Consider the following 16,564-nt stretch of genomic DNA (forward strand, 5'->3'; position numbering starts at 1 on the left):
AAGAGAGCAGATAGAAAGCACTCCCGGAGCGCAGCCCGACGCTATAATGGGGGGCGGTTCGACAGGGCGCTGTGTCGCAGGCGTCAGGCGTGCCGGCTGCCATGAGGCGAACGGGAAGTGTGAGCAGCACGGCTCCGAGCACGGGGACCGGGCTCCGCCCAGCCTCTGGACCTTAGGTTCAAGGACCTGCCCCGTGTCGAAAGGACGGAGCCACAAACACCCTTACCTGGCGTTGCAGCCGCGTCAGCCGCTCAGGTCCGGGTTAGAAAACGCGGCGGCCGCCTCTCGCGCCGCTCGCCCGCGCTTCCTGATTGGCCGAGACCGGCCTTCCCAGAAGACCCCGCGCGGCGCGCCGCCAAATGAACTTTATGGAGACCCGAGGAGGAGGACACGGACATGGGCGGGGCTTGGGCGGGGCTTGGGCGGGGCCTTCGACAGAGCTGTCCCTCCCCACACGCACCCAGCCACCGCCCTCACCCCTCCCACGTGGTTAGAGTCGGCTCCTGCCGGAGAAAGCGATCCCACAATTGCCTGCGCGGATTTCTTACCCTTCATTGAACACCATCCGAGTGCCAGGCACTATTCTAGGTACTGGGGGCATAGTGGCAGCCACGGCAGACAAGATCCCTGCCCTAATGGAGTTCTCAAGCTGGTGGGGAAAACAAAATATAATAAATCACCTCCAGTTTGTAAGGAGGGCAATGACGAGAAAAGCAGTGTGATGGGAAAGAGAATGTGGTCAGGGAGGGCCTCTCTGAGGAGGTGCTGGCTGAGCTGAAACATGAATGATGAGAAAGGGTCAGCCTTGCAGAGTCTTGGCTGCAGAACATTCTAAGTAGAGGGAACAAATCTGAAGGCTCCACCGGGAAACAAGCCTGGTGTTTGAAGAATAGAAAGAAGGGGAGTATGACTGCTAGAGGATGATCCAGCTCAGGTGGGATAAGACTCACAGTTGGCTGGGGCCAGACTTTGCAGGTCCTTCAGGCCACAGCAAGAAAGTTGAAGTTATTCCTCATGCAAATGGAAGCCACCGGAGGATCTGAAGCCAAACTGTGACATGAGCTGACTTACCTTTATAGACGATCTCTCTAGCCCTCTGGGTAGAGAAGAGGGAAGCAGAGAGGAGCTGGGAGGCTATTTCTGTGTCCAAGACATAAGGAGAGTGGACCTTTGATTGTCACAGTGCCCATACATGCAACATACATTAGTGCCCACAATATGCCCAAAATGAATGAGACCCAGTCCTTACGATCTGGTGAGGAAGCAGAGTGTATTTCAATGTAATGTGCTAAGTGCGTGACAAAGCTATATAAGGATGCTAAGGGTGTTTAACCCGGTCTGGTGGGTTGAAAGTCAAGGAGGCCTTCTCAGGGGAAGTGACACCTTAACTGAGCCATAAGGATGAATAGGGCTTAGAATGGCAGAGAGAGAGGAGGTTTTTCCTGGCCTAGGGAATGGTGTAAGCAAAGGTAAAGAGGAGAGAAATAGTGCTATTCCCACCCTCACCACATCTTTCTTCTCACTTCTGACAGATTCTCTCCTTGACAGAACTCTAGCCAGGCTCCTCTGAGCCCTGTTCTCTTCTAGGGCCTCAACCTCAGCCTGTAACAACTTGAGCAAAACAACCAACATAGTTTCTAACAGCTCAGGGCCACATCCTTAGGTGACCCTAGCCCCTCTTAAAGTACCTGCCAGAGAAAACTCAAGGCTGCCAAAAGAATTTACCATTTTTTCCAGCCAACACCTGAAGATAGGGTCCCTGTCTCCCAGCCTCTGTGCGAGGGCAGCAGCCTAACTTCAGTGAGCACCAGTTAGCAAATCCAGATGAGTTTCACATGGACTGACACCTCCTTCCCACTTTTGGTAATTTTTCCGTAACTCAGCATAGCTCAACCCCCTCCCTATTCTCTGATTCTCCCTTTGAAACGCCCAGTCACCTCTGTACAAATCAAAGTTGAGTTCCATTCATGCTGGACTCTGTTCTTTACTGCAATAGAATATTGCTGATTAAAATATGTCCTTACCACTTTAACTAGTGTCCAGCTTCGTTTGTCTTTAACAGCTCACACAAGCATATTGTGGGTTCTGTATAAATGATTGATGCTGATTGACAATATATATGGGTGTGGCCTTTGTCTTAAAGCTATTAAATATAACCAGATCCTGCTGTGGTCAGACAATATCCACAAATATAACAGCATCTTGCATCTGAATAATGTTTTATCCTTTTACCTTGCTTTTTTCTATTATGTAAAGAAGAATTTTTAATACCATAGACAAATACTCATGAAACATTGCCAAACGGAAAATCAGGACGTTTACCTTTTGGAGCTGAATACTTCCATATTGTAAAACCCAGCAATTCCACTCCTTGATACATGCCCAGGAAAAACTCTTACACATGTGCACCAGGAGATATTTGCAAGAATCTTCACAGCAGCACAGTTCATAACAGGAAAAAACAAAAACAAAAAACAAATGTCCATTAACTAAATAAATAAATTGTGGGTATTATAACAATGGAATATTATTCAGCAGTGAAAATGAGTGTGCTATAGCTACAAACACAACACAGGTGGATCTTGGAAACATAATTTTAAGTGTGAAAAACAAGTAGCAGAAGACTACTAGTATAGTATGAGCTCTACCCTGGCTAGAGTGGCTGGTTCAGGGATGGGCCTATGACTCAACAGAGTCAAAAAAATTCATTCTCAAGATGTTCTGCTCACACAGTTGCTCTCTTTACCACTGGAATTGGAACTGTGAAGGAGTTTTCATAGAAGTCCTCACTCCCTGAAATTAAGCTTTTAGAACTTTAGTTATTAGCCATGAGGGAAGAACCTACCTAGGAATGAAGCCATTACAAAAGAGAACAATGTAGTGATGGAGAGAGAGGCAGAATCCAATGACAATATGTGAGCTTCTAGATCAAACTAAAGCTAACCCTACCCCTGGAATGTTCTGTTGCATGAGAAAAAAAAATTCACTTTCAGTTGGGTTTTCTGTCACTTATAATCAAAATAATCCTGAAGGATGCAAGATTACTTGAACCCTTGCAGCAGCTCATCTAACATGCTTGTTACAAAGTCAGCAGGCCAGAATTCAGTAAGCTTTTCCCAACTGAATGTGGTTGTCCCTCACATGCTATGTAAGGAGGTGCTTTCAACAATGTTAAGCAGAATGTTTTCACCATCATGTTACATTTTGTTCTATACATTTAAAAAATAACATTAAACAAAAAAAATATTAAACAGCTCCATTTTCAAAGAAAGAAACTGAAGAAGTCTTTTTTTTTTTTTTTTGCTGTACGCGGGCCTCTCACTGCTGTGGCCTCTCCCGTTGCAGAGCACAGGCTCTGGATGTGCAGGTTCAGCGGCCATAGCTCACGGGTCCAGCCGCTCTGCAGCATGTGGGATCTTCCCGGACCAGGGCACGAACCCGTGTCCCCTGAATCGCCAGGCGGACTCTCAACCACCGCGCCACCAGGGAAGCCCAAGAAGTCTTATTTTTATGTTCATTACATTTTGTTTCAAAATGACATCATAATTTGGCAGAGACTACAGAATTATATAGCAGATTTTTGTTTCTGTATTAAGTCTGATGGAGACCCTAGGCGATATTTATTGTTAAAAATGTAAGACTTGATGATGAACATCCTCATCATCGCTCTTGTCTTCTGGCGATTTTGTGGGGAAAGGATCTCTATCTGGCTTCCTTTTATTCATTTAGTCACTTGAAAAATATTTGTTGGGCAACTGCTATGTTCTGAGTGTAAAGATTCAGAGGGGAAGGAGATTGACAAGGTTCCTGCCCCACAGAGCTCAAAATCTAACAGGAGAGAAAGAGAGTAAATAAACAATTTTTTGGAAAGGTTAATTTTAGGGAACACAAGTCTACAAAAAAATGGAAATTGTAGCTGAAAGGAGTGGGTGCTACTTTAGCTGGGGCAGTCATGGAGGACATCTCTGAGGAGGTGGTATTTGAGCAAAGAACTGAATCGCTGAAGGAGCAGCCATGTGGAGACATGAAGGACAAGCAAGTGTCATGGTCTCTGGGACAGACAGGATTTCAAAACACACCCTTTACTTCCACTGAAATAAAATAAACATACCCCAAAACAAAAAATTCCAAGTCCAGATGACTTCACTGGCAAATTGTTTCAAATATTTAAGGATGAAATAACACTAATCTTACACAAACTCTTCCAGAGAATAGAAAAAATAAGAACACTTTACAATTTGTTAAATGAGAACTTTATAACCTTGAATTCAAAACCTGGCAGAAACCTTACAAGAAAAGAAATAGGACAACAGCCTGAGTAAACATAAGGCAAAAATTCAAAATAAAATATTAGAAAACCAAATACAGCAATATAGCAAAAGATAATACACCATAATTAAAAGGGATTTTTTTTTTGCCAAAAATGCAAGGTTAATTTAGCATTAGAAAATAATGTAATTCTCCACACTAACAGCATAAATGTGTATGGAAAAAAATGTGTATCTTAATAAACACATTAAAAAAGCATTTTATACAACACTCATTTATGATAAAAAAATTTTTTAGCAAACTAGGAATAGATGGGAACTTAATTTGGTTTTAAAAAGCCTTCCTCAAACATCACACTTAATGATGAAATATAAATATTTCCCCTGAGAAAAAGATGTCAGTTGTTACCATTTCTATTTGACATTGTACAGGAAGGCTTAACCAGTGCATTATGACAGGAAAGAGAAATACTAGGTATAAAAATTGGAGGGGCTTCCCTGGTGGCGCAGTGGTTGAGAGTCCGCCTGCCGATACAGGGGACACGGGTTCGTGCCCCGGTCTGGGAAGATCCCATGTGCCGTGGAGTGGCTGGGCCCGTGAGCCATGGCCGCTGAGCCTGCGCGTCCGGAGCCTGTGCTCCGCAATGGGAGAGGCCACGACAGTGAGAGGCCCGCGTACCGAAAACAAAAAACACTAATTGTATTTCTATATATTAGCAAAAATAAATAGAAAATTAAAAATGTTAATGATATAAATTACATTAGCATAAAAATAATACAATGAGGAGTAAACTTGACAAAAAAAATGTGCAAGATCTTGACACTAAAAACTACGCAGTATTGCTGAGAGCAACAAAAGAAGACCTAAATAAACATAGGAATATGCCATGTTTTTGGATTGAAGACAGTATTATAAAGATGTCAATTCTCCCCAAGGTGATTTAGGTTCAAATACCTCAAGTTATAATCCCAGAAAAAATTTTAAAGGAAATTAACAAGCCGATTGTAAATTTTACCTGAAAATGTAAAAGGCCAAGAATGTTCCTTCTAGACATTCTTTTTTTCTTAAAATTAATTAATTAATTTATTTTTGGCTGTTTTGGGTCCCCAAGCCTGCGCACGGGCTCTCCCTAGTTGTGGTGAGTGGGGGCTTCTCTTGTTGTGGAGCACAGGCTCTAGGCACGTGGGCTTCAGTAGTTGTGGCACGTGGGCTCAGTAGTTGTAGTTGTAGTTGTAGCTCACGGGCTCTAGGGTGCAGGCTCAGTAGTTGTGACTCACAGGCTTAGCTGCTCCTTGGCATGTGGGATCTTCCTGGACCAGGGATCAAACCTGTGTCCCCTGTATTGGCAGGAGAATTCTTAACCACTGTGCCACCAGAGAAGTCCCTAGACTTTCTTAAAGAAGATAAACAAAGTGGGAGGGGAACTTATACTGTCAAATATCAAGACTTATTTAAAGCTATAATAATTTTAAAAGAATTGGTACAAGAATAAATAAATAAACCAATGAAACAGAGAGTCCAGAAGTGGACCTGATATGGTTACCTGATTTACGGCAAAAGTGACTCAGAGGGGGAAAAGATAGGGCTTTCAGTAAGTAGTATGAGCCTATTAGCTATAGGGGAAAAAAAATGTATCCCTACATTACACCGTATACCCAAAATAAATTTCACATGGATTATAGACTTGAATGTGAAAAGAAAGCACAATAAATCTTCTAAAAGATAAGATAGTAGAATTCATGACCTGGGGTTGGCAAGCATTTCTTAAATAACACACAACAATCATTAACTACAAGGAAAAGACTGATAAATTTGACCCCACTGAGAGACTGAAGAAATTTGCAATACATTTCTCGAACTATGACATATCCAGAATATATAAAGAACTCCTATAAATCAATAAGGAAAAGACAGATAACCCAATTAGAAATGGGCAAAAGACTTGAATAAGTATTTCACAAAAGAGGATATTTATAATGGTTAATTTTATGTATCAACTTGACTGGGCCACAGGATGCCCAGATATTTGGTCAAATATTATTCTGGGTGTGTCTGTGAGGGTGTTTTTGGAGAGACTAACATTTGAATCAGTAGACTGAGTAAAGAAGATTGCCCTTCCCAATGTGGGTGGGCCCCATCCAATCAGTTGAAGGCTTAAATAGTACAAAAATGCTGAGTAAGAGAGAATTCCTTCTACGTGACTGCTTTCAGCTGTTTTTTCCTCTTGCTTTCAGACATGAACTGAAACATTGACTTTTCCTGGGCCTTGAGCCTGTTGGACTGGACTGGAACTACTACAGACTCTCCTGGGTCTCTAGTTTGCCTTCTGTGGAGAAACCTGACTAGTAAAATATCAAAACAGCAGTAAGTATATGGAAGGTACTCAACATAATTAGTCATAGGGTAATGCAAATTAAATCTGCAATGAATAACTGTTAAACAACCACCAGGCCAGAATGATTACATTTTTCATGAAGTACAGTCTCCTTCCAAAAAATGGACCTGTTTTAAAAGTATACTTAGGTGTATTTAATAAATGCATGACCATCACTACAATCAAGGTATAGAAGATTTCCATCATTCTAAAAAGTTTCTTTCTGTCCCTTTACAGTCAACCTCCTCTCTATCCCCTAACACACATCCCAGGAAACTACTGATCTGCTTCCTGTCACTATAACTTATTTTTGCCTGTTCTAGAACTGTGTGTAAATAGAATCATGCCATATCTTTTGTGTCTAGCTTCTTTAGCTCAGCATAATGTTTTTTTATATTCATCCATGTTGATACCTGTATCAGTAGTTCATTCATTTTAATCGATAAGTATTTACTACGTAGATATACTCCATTTTATTTATCCATTCATTCTGATAAATGTTTGGATTTTTTTCCAGTTTTTGGCTAGGAACATTCCTGTACATGTTTTTGTGTGAACATATGCTTTCATTTCTCTTCTGTAAATACCTAAAAATGGAATTTCTGGGTTGTATGGTATTTATACATTTAACTTTATAAGAAGCTGCCAAAATGTTTTCCAAATGGTTGTACCATGTTACCTTCCCACTAGCAACGTATAAGAGTTCCTGTTGCTCCAAACTTGACTAACACTTGGTATTATCAGATATTTTTCTTTATTTGAGCCCCTTTAATAGATGTATAGAATATATGATTATAGTTTTAATTTTTATTTCTCTGACTACTGATAATGTTGAGAAAATGGCTAAATTAAAAAATTGACAAAACCAAGTGTTAAAAAGGTTGAAAAGTGAGGATTCTAAGAAGCATCAGGAATCTGTCCACACCTGGACAACAATTGCACTGGCAGAATCTGTTTGATGTAACTATTTTGAAACTATGGATCTATTGAAGCTTGCAACTTCCAGGGGAAGGCTTGGGTGGTAAATTGAAGTTAATTTCCGTGTATTTAAGCTCAGACACCCATCCCCCACCCCCAGCCATGTGACAGACAGCTGTGCACACATTCCTGGGGCAGCTTGCACACAGTTGCAGGAGCCGGCGTGGGTAAAAAAGGCCCTGTCCTCCAAGATCCTCCAAATCTTGGGGATCTGTGCTCTGATCACTGATTGCTGCTTCTGATCTCAGAGGTGCAGACAAAGAGAAGGCAGTCATTGTTGTTAACACCTTCTCCCATTGTTGCAAGTCCCTCCCCCTCCACTCCAGCAGAGGTCATTCCCAGCCTATTTGAAGGGCCAGTGCCCTATTTCCCCCCTTCATTTTTCTCTTTTCCTCAGACGTTAAAGACTAGAGTATTCAAAAACAACTACATACATGGGTGAAATTAGAAAATGACCACCTGCACCCAAGGAAAAGCATAGGCTCAGATAAGACCTGAGAAGACCTTAAGTTCACACCTCAGGCTGACCCTTGGCACAAAGATAGTCTACAACAATCATAAAAACAAAAACAATAACAAAAACCTAGCAAACCTTTGGGAAGGGAGAGAATCTGATTTCCGGAGTTACTATCTTACTAGATTCAAGTGTCCAGTTTTCACAAGAAAAATCATAAAGCAAACAAAGAAACGAAACAGTAAAGTAGGGCCCATTCAAAGGAACAAATAGGCCAACAGAAAATGCCCCTGAAAAAAAACTTAATGGCAGATCTACTAGACAAAGACTTTAAAACAAAAGCCTTAAAGATACTCAAGGAACTAAAGGAAGATGTGGGAAAAGTCAAAAAAATGATGTATGAACAAAATGGATATATCGGTAAAGACACAGAAAACCTATAAGAAACCAAAAAGAAATCCTGGTGCTTACTCTGAAGCTCTGAATCCAGAAATTCTGAAAAGTACAATAACTGAAATGAAAAATTCACTAGAGGGATTCAAAGGCAGATTTGAGGAAGCAGAAGAAAGAATCAGTGAGGTTGAACCTAGGACAATGGAGATTATGGAGTCTGAGGAACAGAAAAAAAAAAAACTGAAGAAAAGTGAGCAGAGTCTAAGGTACCTGTGGGACATGAGTAAGTGGACCAACATATGCATTGTAGGAATTCCAGAAGAAGAGAAAGAAAGAAAGGGGTGAAAGACTATTTGAAGAAATAATGACTGAAAACTTTTCAAATTTGATGAAGGTATGAAAAACATCCAAGAAGTTAAATGAACTCCAAGTAAGATGAAGTTAGAGACACACAACAAGGTACATTATAATCAAACTTTCAAAAGACAAAGAGAGAATCTTGAGAGCAGCAAGAGAGAAGCAACTTGTCACATACAAAGGATCCTCAATTAAATTATCAGCAGATTTCTCATTAGGAGCTTTGGAGGCCAGAAAGCAGTAGGCCAATATATTCAAAATGCTAAAAGGACAAAAAAAAAAAACCGACCAAGAATACTATGTCTGGCAAACTGTCCTTCAAGAATGAGGGAGAGGGCTTCCCTGGTGGCACAGTGGTTGAGAGTCCGCCTGCCAATGCAGGGGACACGGGTTTGTGCCCTGGTCTGGGAAGATCCCACATGCCGCGGAGTGGCTGGGCCCGTGAGCCATGGCTGCTGAGCCTGCGCGTCCGGAGCCTGTGCTCCGCAACAGGAGAGGCCAAAACAGTGAGAGGCCCGCGTACCGCAAAAAAACCCAAAAGAATGAGGGAGAAATTAAGACATTTCCAGGTTAAAAGCCGAGGAAATTTGCTACCACTAGACATGCCCTGCAAGAAAAGCTCAAGGGAGCCCTGCAGGGTGAAACGAAAGGACAATAGACAGTAACTTGAAGTTGTATAAAGAAATAAAGATCACAAAAGGTAAATACATGTGCACTTAAAAAAACAAGTATTATTATCAATGTAACTCCACATTTTTTCTTCTACATGATTTAAGAGACTAATATATATTTTTAAATTATTAGTCTAAAATTTACCATTATGGTAGCTTTGATTTATAACTCCACATGTTGTTTTCTACATAATTTAAGAGACTAATGCATTTAAAAGAATTATTAGTTTTTGGGGCCCACAGTACATAAAGAGTAATTCTGTGACATCAACAACAGAAAGGGGTGAGGATGGAGCTATAAAGGAGCAGAGCTTTTGTATGCTATTCAAATTAACCTGGTGTAAATTTAAATTAGAGTATTATAACTGTAGGATGTTAAATGCAATCCCCATGGTAACCAGAGAGAAGATTGCCATAGAATATACACAAAAGGAAATGAGAAAGGAATTTTAATATTTGACTACAGAAATTCAACTAAACACAAAAGAAGACAGTAATGTAAGAAATGAGGGACCAAAAAAAGTGTAAGTCATACAGAAAACAGATGGTAAAGTGACAGAAGTCTCTCCTTACCAGCAATTACTTTAAACAGAAATGGATTAAATTCTCCAATCAAAAGACAGAGATTTGCAGAATGGATCCAAGTATATACGATCTAAAAGAGATTCACTTTAGACCCAAAAGCAGAAATAGATTGAAAGCGAAAAGATGGAAAAAAACATTCCATGTAAATAGTAACCAAAAAAGAGTGGGAATGGCTATACTATTATCAGACACAATTGACTTCAAATCAAGAAAGATGACAAGAGACAAAGAAGGACATTATATATTAATAAAAGTTTCAACATAGCAAGAATATATAACAATTACAAACATTTGCATACATAATAACAAACCAGCAAAATATATGAAACAAAAACTGACAGAATGAAGGGAGAAATAAATAGCTCTACAATAATAGTTGAAGACTTCAATGTCCCACTCAATAAAGGATAGTACAACAAGACAGAAGATAAGTAAGGAAACAGAGGACTTAACACAATAGATCAACTAGATATAACAGACATGTACAGAACAACAACAGAATTCTTCTCTAGTGTCCATGGGACGTTTCCTGGGATAGACTACATGTTAGGCCACAGATTAAGTCTCAGTAGATTTTAAGGGATAGATATTATACAAAGTGTCTTCTCTAAACAAAGTAGGATGAAATTAGAAATCAACAACACAAAAATTTAAAAATTTTTTTTAGTTTGTGGAAATTAAACAACACACTATTGAACAACTAATGGATCAAAGAAGAAATTACAAGGAAAATTTTAAAATACTTGAATTTTCTAGAGATGAATGAAAATGAAAACACAACATACCAAAACATATGGAATGTAGTGAAAGCAGTAAAGGGGAAATTTATAGCTATAAATACTTATATTAAAAAAACAAGTGGGGCTTCCCTGGTGGCGCAGTGGTTGAGAGTCTGCCTGCCAATGCAGGGGACACGGGTTCGAGCCCTGGTCTGGGAAGATCTCACATGCTGTGAAGCAGCTAGGCCCGTGAGCCACAATTACTGGGCCTGCGCATCTGGAGTCTGTGCTCTGCAACAAGAGAGGCCGCGATAGTGAGAGTCCCGCGCACTGCGATGAAGAGTGGTGCGATAAATAAATAAATAAATTTAAATCATATGGGCTTCTAAGAAGACCTTGCTTAAAACAAACAAACAAACAAAACAAGTGATATCTCAAATCAACAACTTAACTGTATATGTTAAGAAACTAGAAAAGGAAGAATCAAAAATTAGCAGAAGGGGGCTTCCCTGGTGGTGCAGTGGTTGAGAGTCCACCTGCCGATGCAGGGGACACGGGTTCGTGCCCTGGTCCAGGAAGATCCCACATGCCGTGGAGCAGCTGGGCCCGTGAGCCATGGCCACCGAGCCTGTGCGTCTGGAGCCTGTGCTCCGCAAAGGGAGAGGCCGCAACAGTGAGAGGCCAGCGTACCACAAAAAAAAAAAAAAAAAATTAGCAGAAGGAAAGAAATGATAAATATTAGGGCAGAGAGTAAATAAAATAGAGAATAGGAAAAAAATAGAGAAAAATCTATGAAACCAGAAATTGATTGATTGAAAAGATCAACAAAATTGACAAAACTTTAGCTATATATGCTAAGAAAAAAAGAGAGAAATATCAAATTACTAAAGTCAGATATGAAAGTGGGGACATTACTACTGATCTACAGAAATAAAGATAAGAGTACTATGAACAACTGTACCCCCAAAAATGATGGATGAAATGGACAAATTCTTAGAAATATAAAACCTACAAAGACTAAATCAAGAAAAATAGAAAATTTGAGTAGACCTGTAATTACTAATGAGATCGAATCAGTAATAGAAAATCTCTCAACAAATAAAAGCTTTGGATCCAATGGCTTCACTGGTAAATTCCACCAAACATTTAAAGAACTACTACCAATCCTTCTCAAACTTTTCCAAAAAATTGAAGGAGAGGGAATACTTTCCAAGTCATTCTATGAGGCCAGTATTACCCTGATACCAAAGCCAGCCAAAGATACCACAAGTAAAAGTTCTCAACAAAATACTAGCAAACCAGCTGCAGCAGCATATTTAAAAGATTACACACCATGACCAAGATGGATTTATTTCTGGAATGCAAGGATGGTTCAACATATGAAAATTGATCAAGGTAATACACCACATTAACAGAATGAAGGAGAAAAATCACATGATCATCTGAATTGATGCATAAATACATTTGACAAAATTCAACACCCTGTCATTATAAAAACACTTTACAAACTAGGAACAGAAGGAAAGTACTTCAACATAATATAAGCCATATATGAAAACCCCACAGCAAACATCATACTCAATGGCAAAGAGCTGAAAGCTTTTCCTCTAAGATTAGAAACAAGGCAGGGATGCCTGCTTTTGCTACCTCTTTTCAACATAGTACTGGAAGAGCAATTAGTCAAGAAAGAGAAATAAAAGGCATTCAAGGGCTTCCCTTGTGGCACAGTGGTTGGGAGTCCGCCTGCCGATGCAGGGGACGCAGGTTCGTGCCCCGGTCCAGGAAGATCCCACATGCTGTGGAGCGGCTGGGCCCGTGAGCCATGGCCACTCAGCCTGCGCGTCTGGAGCCTGCGCTCCGCAAAGGGAGAAGGCACAAGAGTGAGAGGCCCGCGTACCGCAAAAAAAAAAAAAAAAAGGCATTCAAATAAAAAAGGAAGAAGTAAATTATCTCTGTTCACAGATGATAGGATCTTATATGTAGAAAATCCTAAAGATTCCACACCAAAAAAACCTGTTAGAATGAACAAATGTATTCAACAAAGTAGCAGAACACAAAGTCAACACACAAAAATCAGTCATGTTTCTATACACTAACAATGAAAAATCTGAAAAGAAAATACAAAAACAACTCCATTTACAATAGCATGAAAAAATAATTTAGAAATTAACTTAACCAAGGAGGTGAAAAACTTGCACAATTAAAACTACAAAACATAGCTGAAACAATTTAAAGAAGACATAAATAAAAGGAAACACATCCCATGTTCATGGATTAGAAGACAATATTGTTAAGATGTCAACATTTCTCAAAGAGATCTACAGATTCAATGCAATCCCTATAAAAATCCTTACGACATTTTTGCAGAAGTAGAAAAACCCATTCTTTATGGAGGAGCCTCAAAAACTAAAAATAGAATTTCTGTATGATCCATCAATTCCACTCCTGGGTACACACTCCAAAGAATTGAAAGCAGGGTCACAAAGTGACATTTGTACACCCATGTACATAGCATTATTTACAATATCCAAACCATGGAAGCAATCCAAGTGTCCAATGATAGATGAATGGATAAGCAAATGTGGTATATAAAGACAATGGAATATTATTCAGCCTTAAAAAGGAAGGAAATTATGATGTCAAGAAAGCCATGTCTGGTTCTCTTTCTCTGAAGACTCCCCCTACCCTATCTGCTTACAAAATCAATCAGCAGCTACAGATACAAGAAGATATATCAAGCTCCTATCAAGGAGAAATAAGAGTGATTAGAGGGTAAAAGTTAAGAATAAGAGGACAATCCTGCAGCCCGTGGAACAAAAACCACATTCACAGATAGACAAGATGAAAAGGCAGAGGGCTATGTACCAGATGAAGGAACAAGATAAAACACCAGAAAAACAGCTAAATGAAATGGAGATAGGCAATCTTCCAGAAAAAGAATTCAGAATAATGATAGTGAAGATGATCCAGGACCACAGAAAAAGAATGGAGGCAAAGATCAAGAAGATGCAAGAAATGTTTAACAAAGATATAGAAGAATTAAAGAACAAACAAACAGAGATGAACAATACAATAACTGAAATGAAAAATACACTAGAAGGAATCAGTAGCAGAATAACTGAGGCAGAAGAGTGGATAAGTAACCTGGAAGACAGAATGGTGGAATTCACTGCTGCAGAACAGAATAAAGAAAAAAGAATGAAAAGAAATGAAGACAGCCTAAGAGACCTCTGGGACAACATTAACCGCAACAACATTCGCATTATAGAGGTCCCAGAAGGAGAAGAGAGAGAGAAAGGACCCGAGAAGATATTTGAAGAGATTATAGTCAAAAACTTCCATAACATGGGAAAGGAAATAGCCACCCAAGTCCAGGAAGCACAGAGAGTCCCATACAGGATAAACCCAAGGAGAAAGACGCTGAGACACATAGTAATCAAATTGGCAAAAATTAAAGACAAAGAAAAATTATTGAAAGCAGCAAGGGAAAAATGACAAATAACATTCAAGGGAACTCCCATAAGGTTAACAGCTGATTTCTCAGCAGAAACCCTACAAGCCAGAGGGAGTGGCATGATATACTTAAAGTGATGAAAGGGAAGAAACTACAACCAAGATTACTCTACCCAGCAAGGATCTCATTCAGATTCGATGGAGAAATCAAAAGCTTTAGAGACAAGCAAAAGCTAAGAGAATTCAGCACCACCAAACCAGCTCTACAACAAATGCTAAAGGAACTTCTCTAAGTGGGAAACACAAGAGAAGAAAAGGACCTACAAAAAAAACCCCAAAACAATTAAGAAAATGGTAATAGAAACATACATATTGATAATTACCTTAAGCGTGAATGGATTAAATGCTCCAACCAAAAGACACAGGCTTGCTGAATGGATACAAAAAGAAGACCCATATATATGTGGTCTACAAGAGACCCACTTCAGACCTAGGGACACATACAGATTGAAAGTGAGGGGATGGAAAAAGATATTCCATGCAAATGGAAATCAAAAGAAAGCTGGAGTAGCAATACTCATATCAGATAAAATAGACTTTAAAATAAAGAATGTTACAAGAGACAAGGAAGGACACTACATAATGATCAAGGGATCAATCCAAGAAGAAGATATAAGAATTACAAATATATATGCACCCAACATAGGAGCACCTCAACACATAAGGCAACTGCTAACAGCTCTAAAAGAGGAAATTGACAGTAACACATTAATAGTGGGGGACTTTAACACCTCACTTACACCAATGGACAGATCAACCGAACAGAAAATTAATAAGGAAACACAAGCTTTAAAAGACACAACAGACCAGATAGATTTATTGATATTTATAGGACATTCCATCCAAAAACAGCAGATTACACTTTCCTTTCAAGTGCGCACAGAACATTCTCCAGGATAGATCATGTCTTGGGTCACAAATCAAGCCTCAGTAAATTTAAGAAAATTGAAATCATATCATGCATCTTTTCTGACCACAACGCTATGAGATTAGAAATCAATTACAGGGGGAAAAAACATAAAAAACACAAACACATGGAGGCTAAACAATACGTTACTAAATAGCCAAGAGATCACTGAAGAAATCAAAGAGGAAATAAAAAAATACCTAGAGGCAAATGACAATGAAAACACGACGATTCAAAACCTATGGGATGCAGCAAAAGCAGTTCTAAGAGGGAAGTTTATAGCTATACAAGCCTACCTCAAGAAACAAGAAAAATCTCAAATAAACAATCTAACCTTACACCTAAAGGAACTAGAGAAAGAAGAACAAACAAAACCAAAGTTAGCAGAAGGAAAGAAATCATAAAGATCAGAGCAGAAATAAATGAAATAGAAACAAAGAAAACAATAGCAAAGATCAATAAAACTAAAAGCTGGTTCTTTGAAAAGATAAACAAAATTGATAAACCATTAGCCAGACTCATCAAGAAAAAGAGGGAGAGGACTCAAATCAATAAAATTAGAAATGAAAAAGGAGAAGCTACAACAGACAACGCAGAAATACAAAGCATCCTAAGAGACTACTACAAGCAACTCTATGCTGATAAAATGGACAACCTGGAAGAAATGGACAAATTCTTAGAAAGGTATAACCTTCCAAGACTGAACCAGGAAGAAATAGAAGATATGAACAGACCAATCACAAGTCATGAAATTGAAACTGTGACTAAAAATCTTCCAACAAACAAAAGTCCAGGACCAGATGGCTTCACAGGTGAATTCTATCAAACATTTAGAGAAGAGCTAACACCCATCTTTCTCAAACTCTTCCAAAAAATTGTAGAGGAAGGAAACCTCCCAAACTCATTCTATGAGGCCACCATCACCCTGATACCAAAACCAGACAAAGATAATACAAAAAAGAAAATTACAGAACAATATCACTGATGAATATAGATGCAAAAATCCTCAACAGAATACTAGCAAACAGTATCCAACAACACATTAAAAGGATCATACACCATGATCAAGCGGGATTTATCCCAGGGATGCAAGGATTCTTCAATATATGCAAACTGATCAACGTGGTACACCATATTAACAAATTGAAGAATAAAAACCATATGATCATCTCAATAGATGCAGAAAAATCTTTTGACAAAATTCAACACCCATTTATGATAAAAACTCTCCAGAAAGTGGGCATAGAGGGAATCTACTTCAACATAATAAAGGCCATGTATGACAAACCCACAGCAAACATCATTCTCAATGGTGAAAAACTGAAAGCATTTCCTCAGGAAGAA

General features: G+C 39.2%; 1 protein-coding gene across 3 annotated transcripts in view; it reads right to left on the reverse strand.

Annotated features, from left to right (window-relative positions):
- Window positions 1-16,564, reverse strand: part of NUP93 (nucleoporin 93) — a 122,152-nt gene that overhangs the window by 102,331 nt on the left and 3,257 nt on the right. For 2 of the 3 annotated variants that reach the window (XM_079906862.1, XM_079906861.1), the window contains exon 3: window positions 2,323-2,429. In XM_079906862.1, the coding sequence (XP_079762988.1) occupies window positions 2,323-2,380 (58 nt within the window). In that variant the 5' untranslated portion in view covers window positions 2,381-2,429. Of the gene's footprint in view, window positions 1-226; window positions 344-2,322; window positions 2,430-16,564 lie in introns of those variants that run through there. The other variant, XM_079906863.1, reaches the window with a different exon arrangement.

The sequence above is a fragment of the Stenella coeruleoalba genome, assembly GCF_951394435.1.
Source record: "Stenella coeruleoalba genome assembly, chromosome: 20".
NCBI classification, from domain to species: Eukaryota; Metazoa; Chordata; class Mammalia; order Artiodactyla; family Delphinidae; genus Stenella; species Stenella coeruleoalba.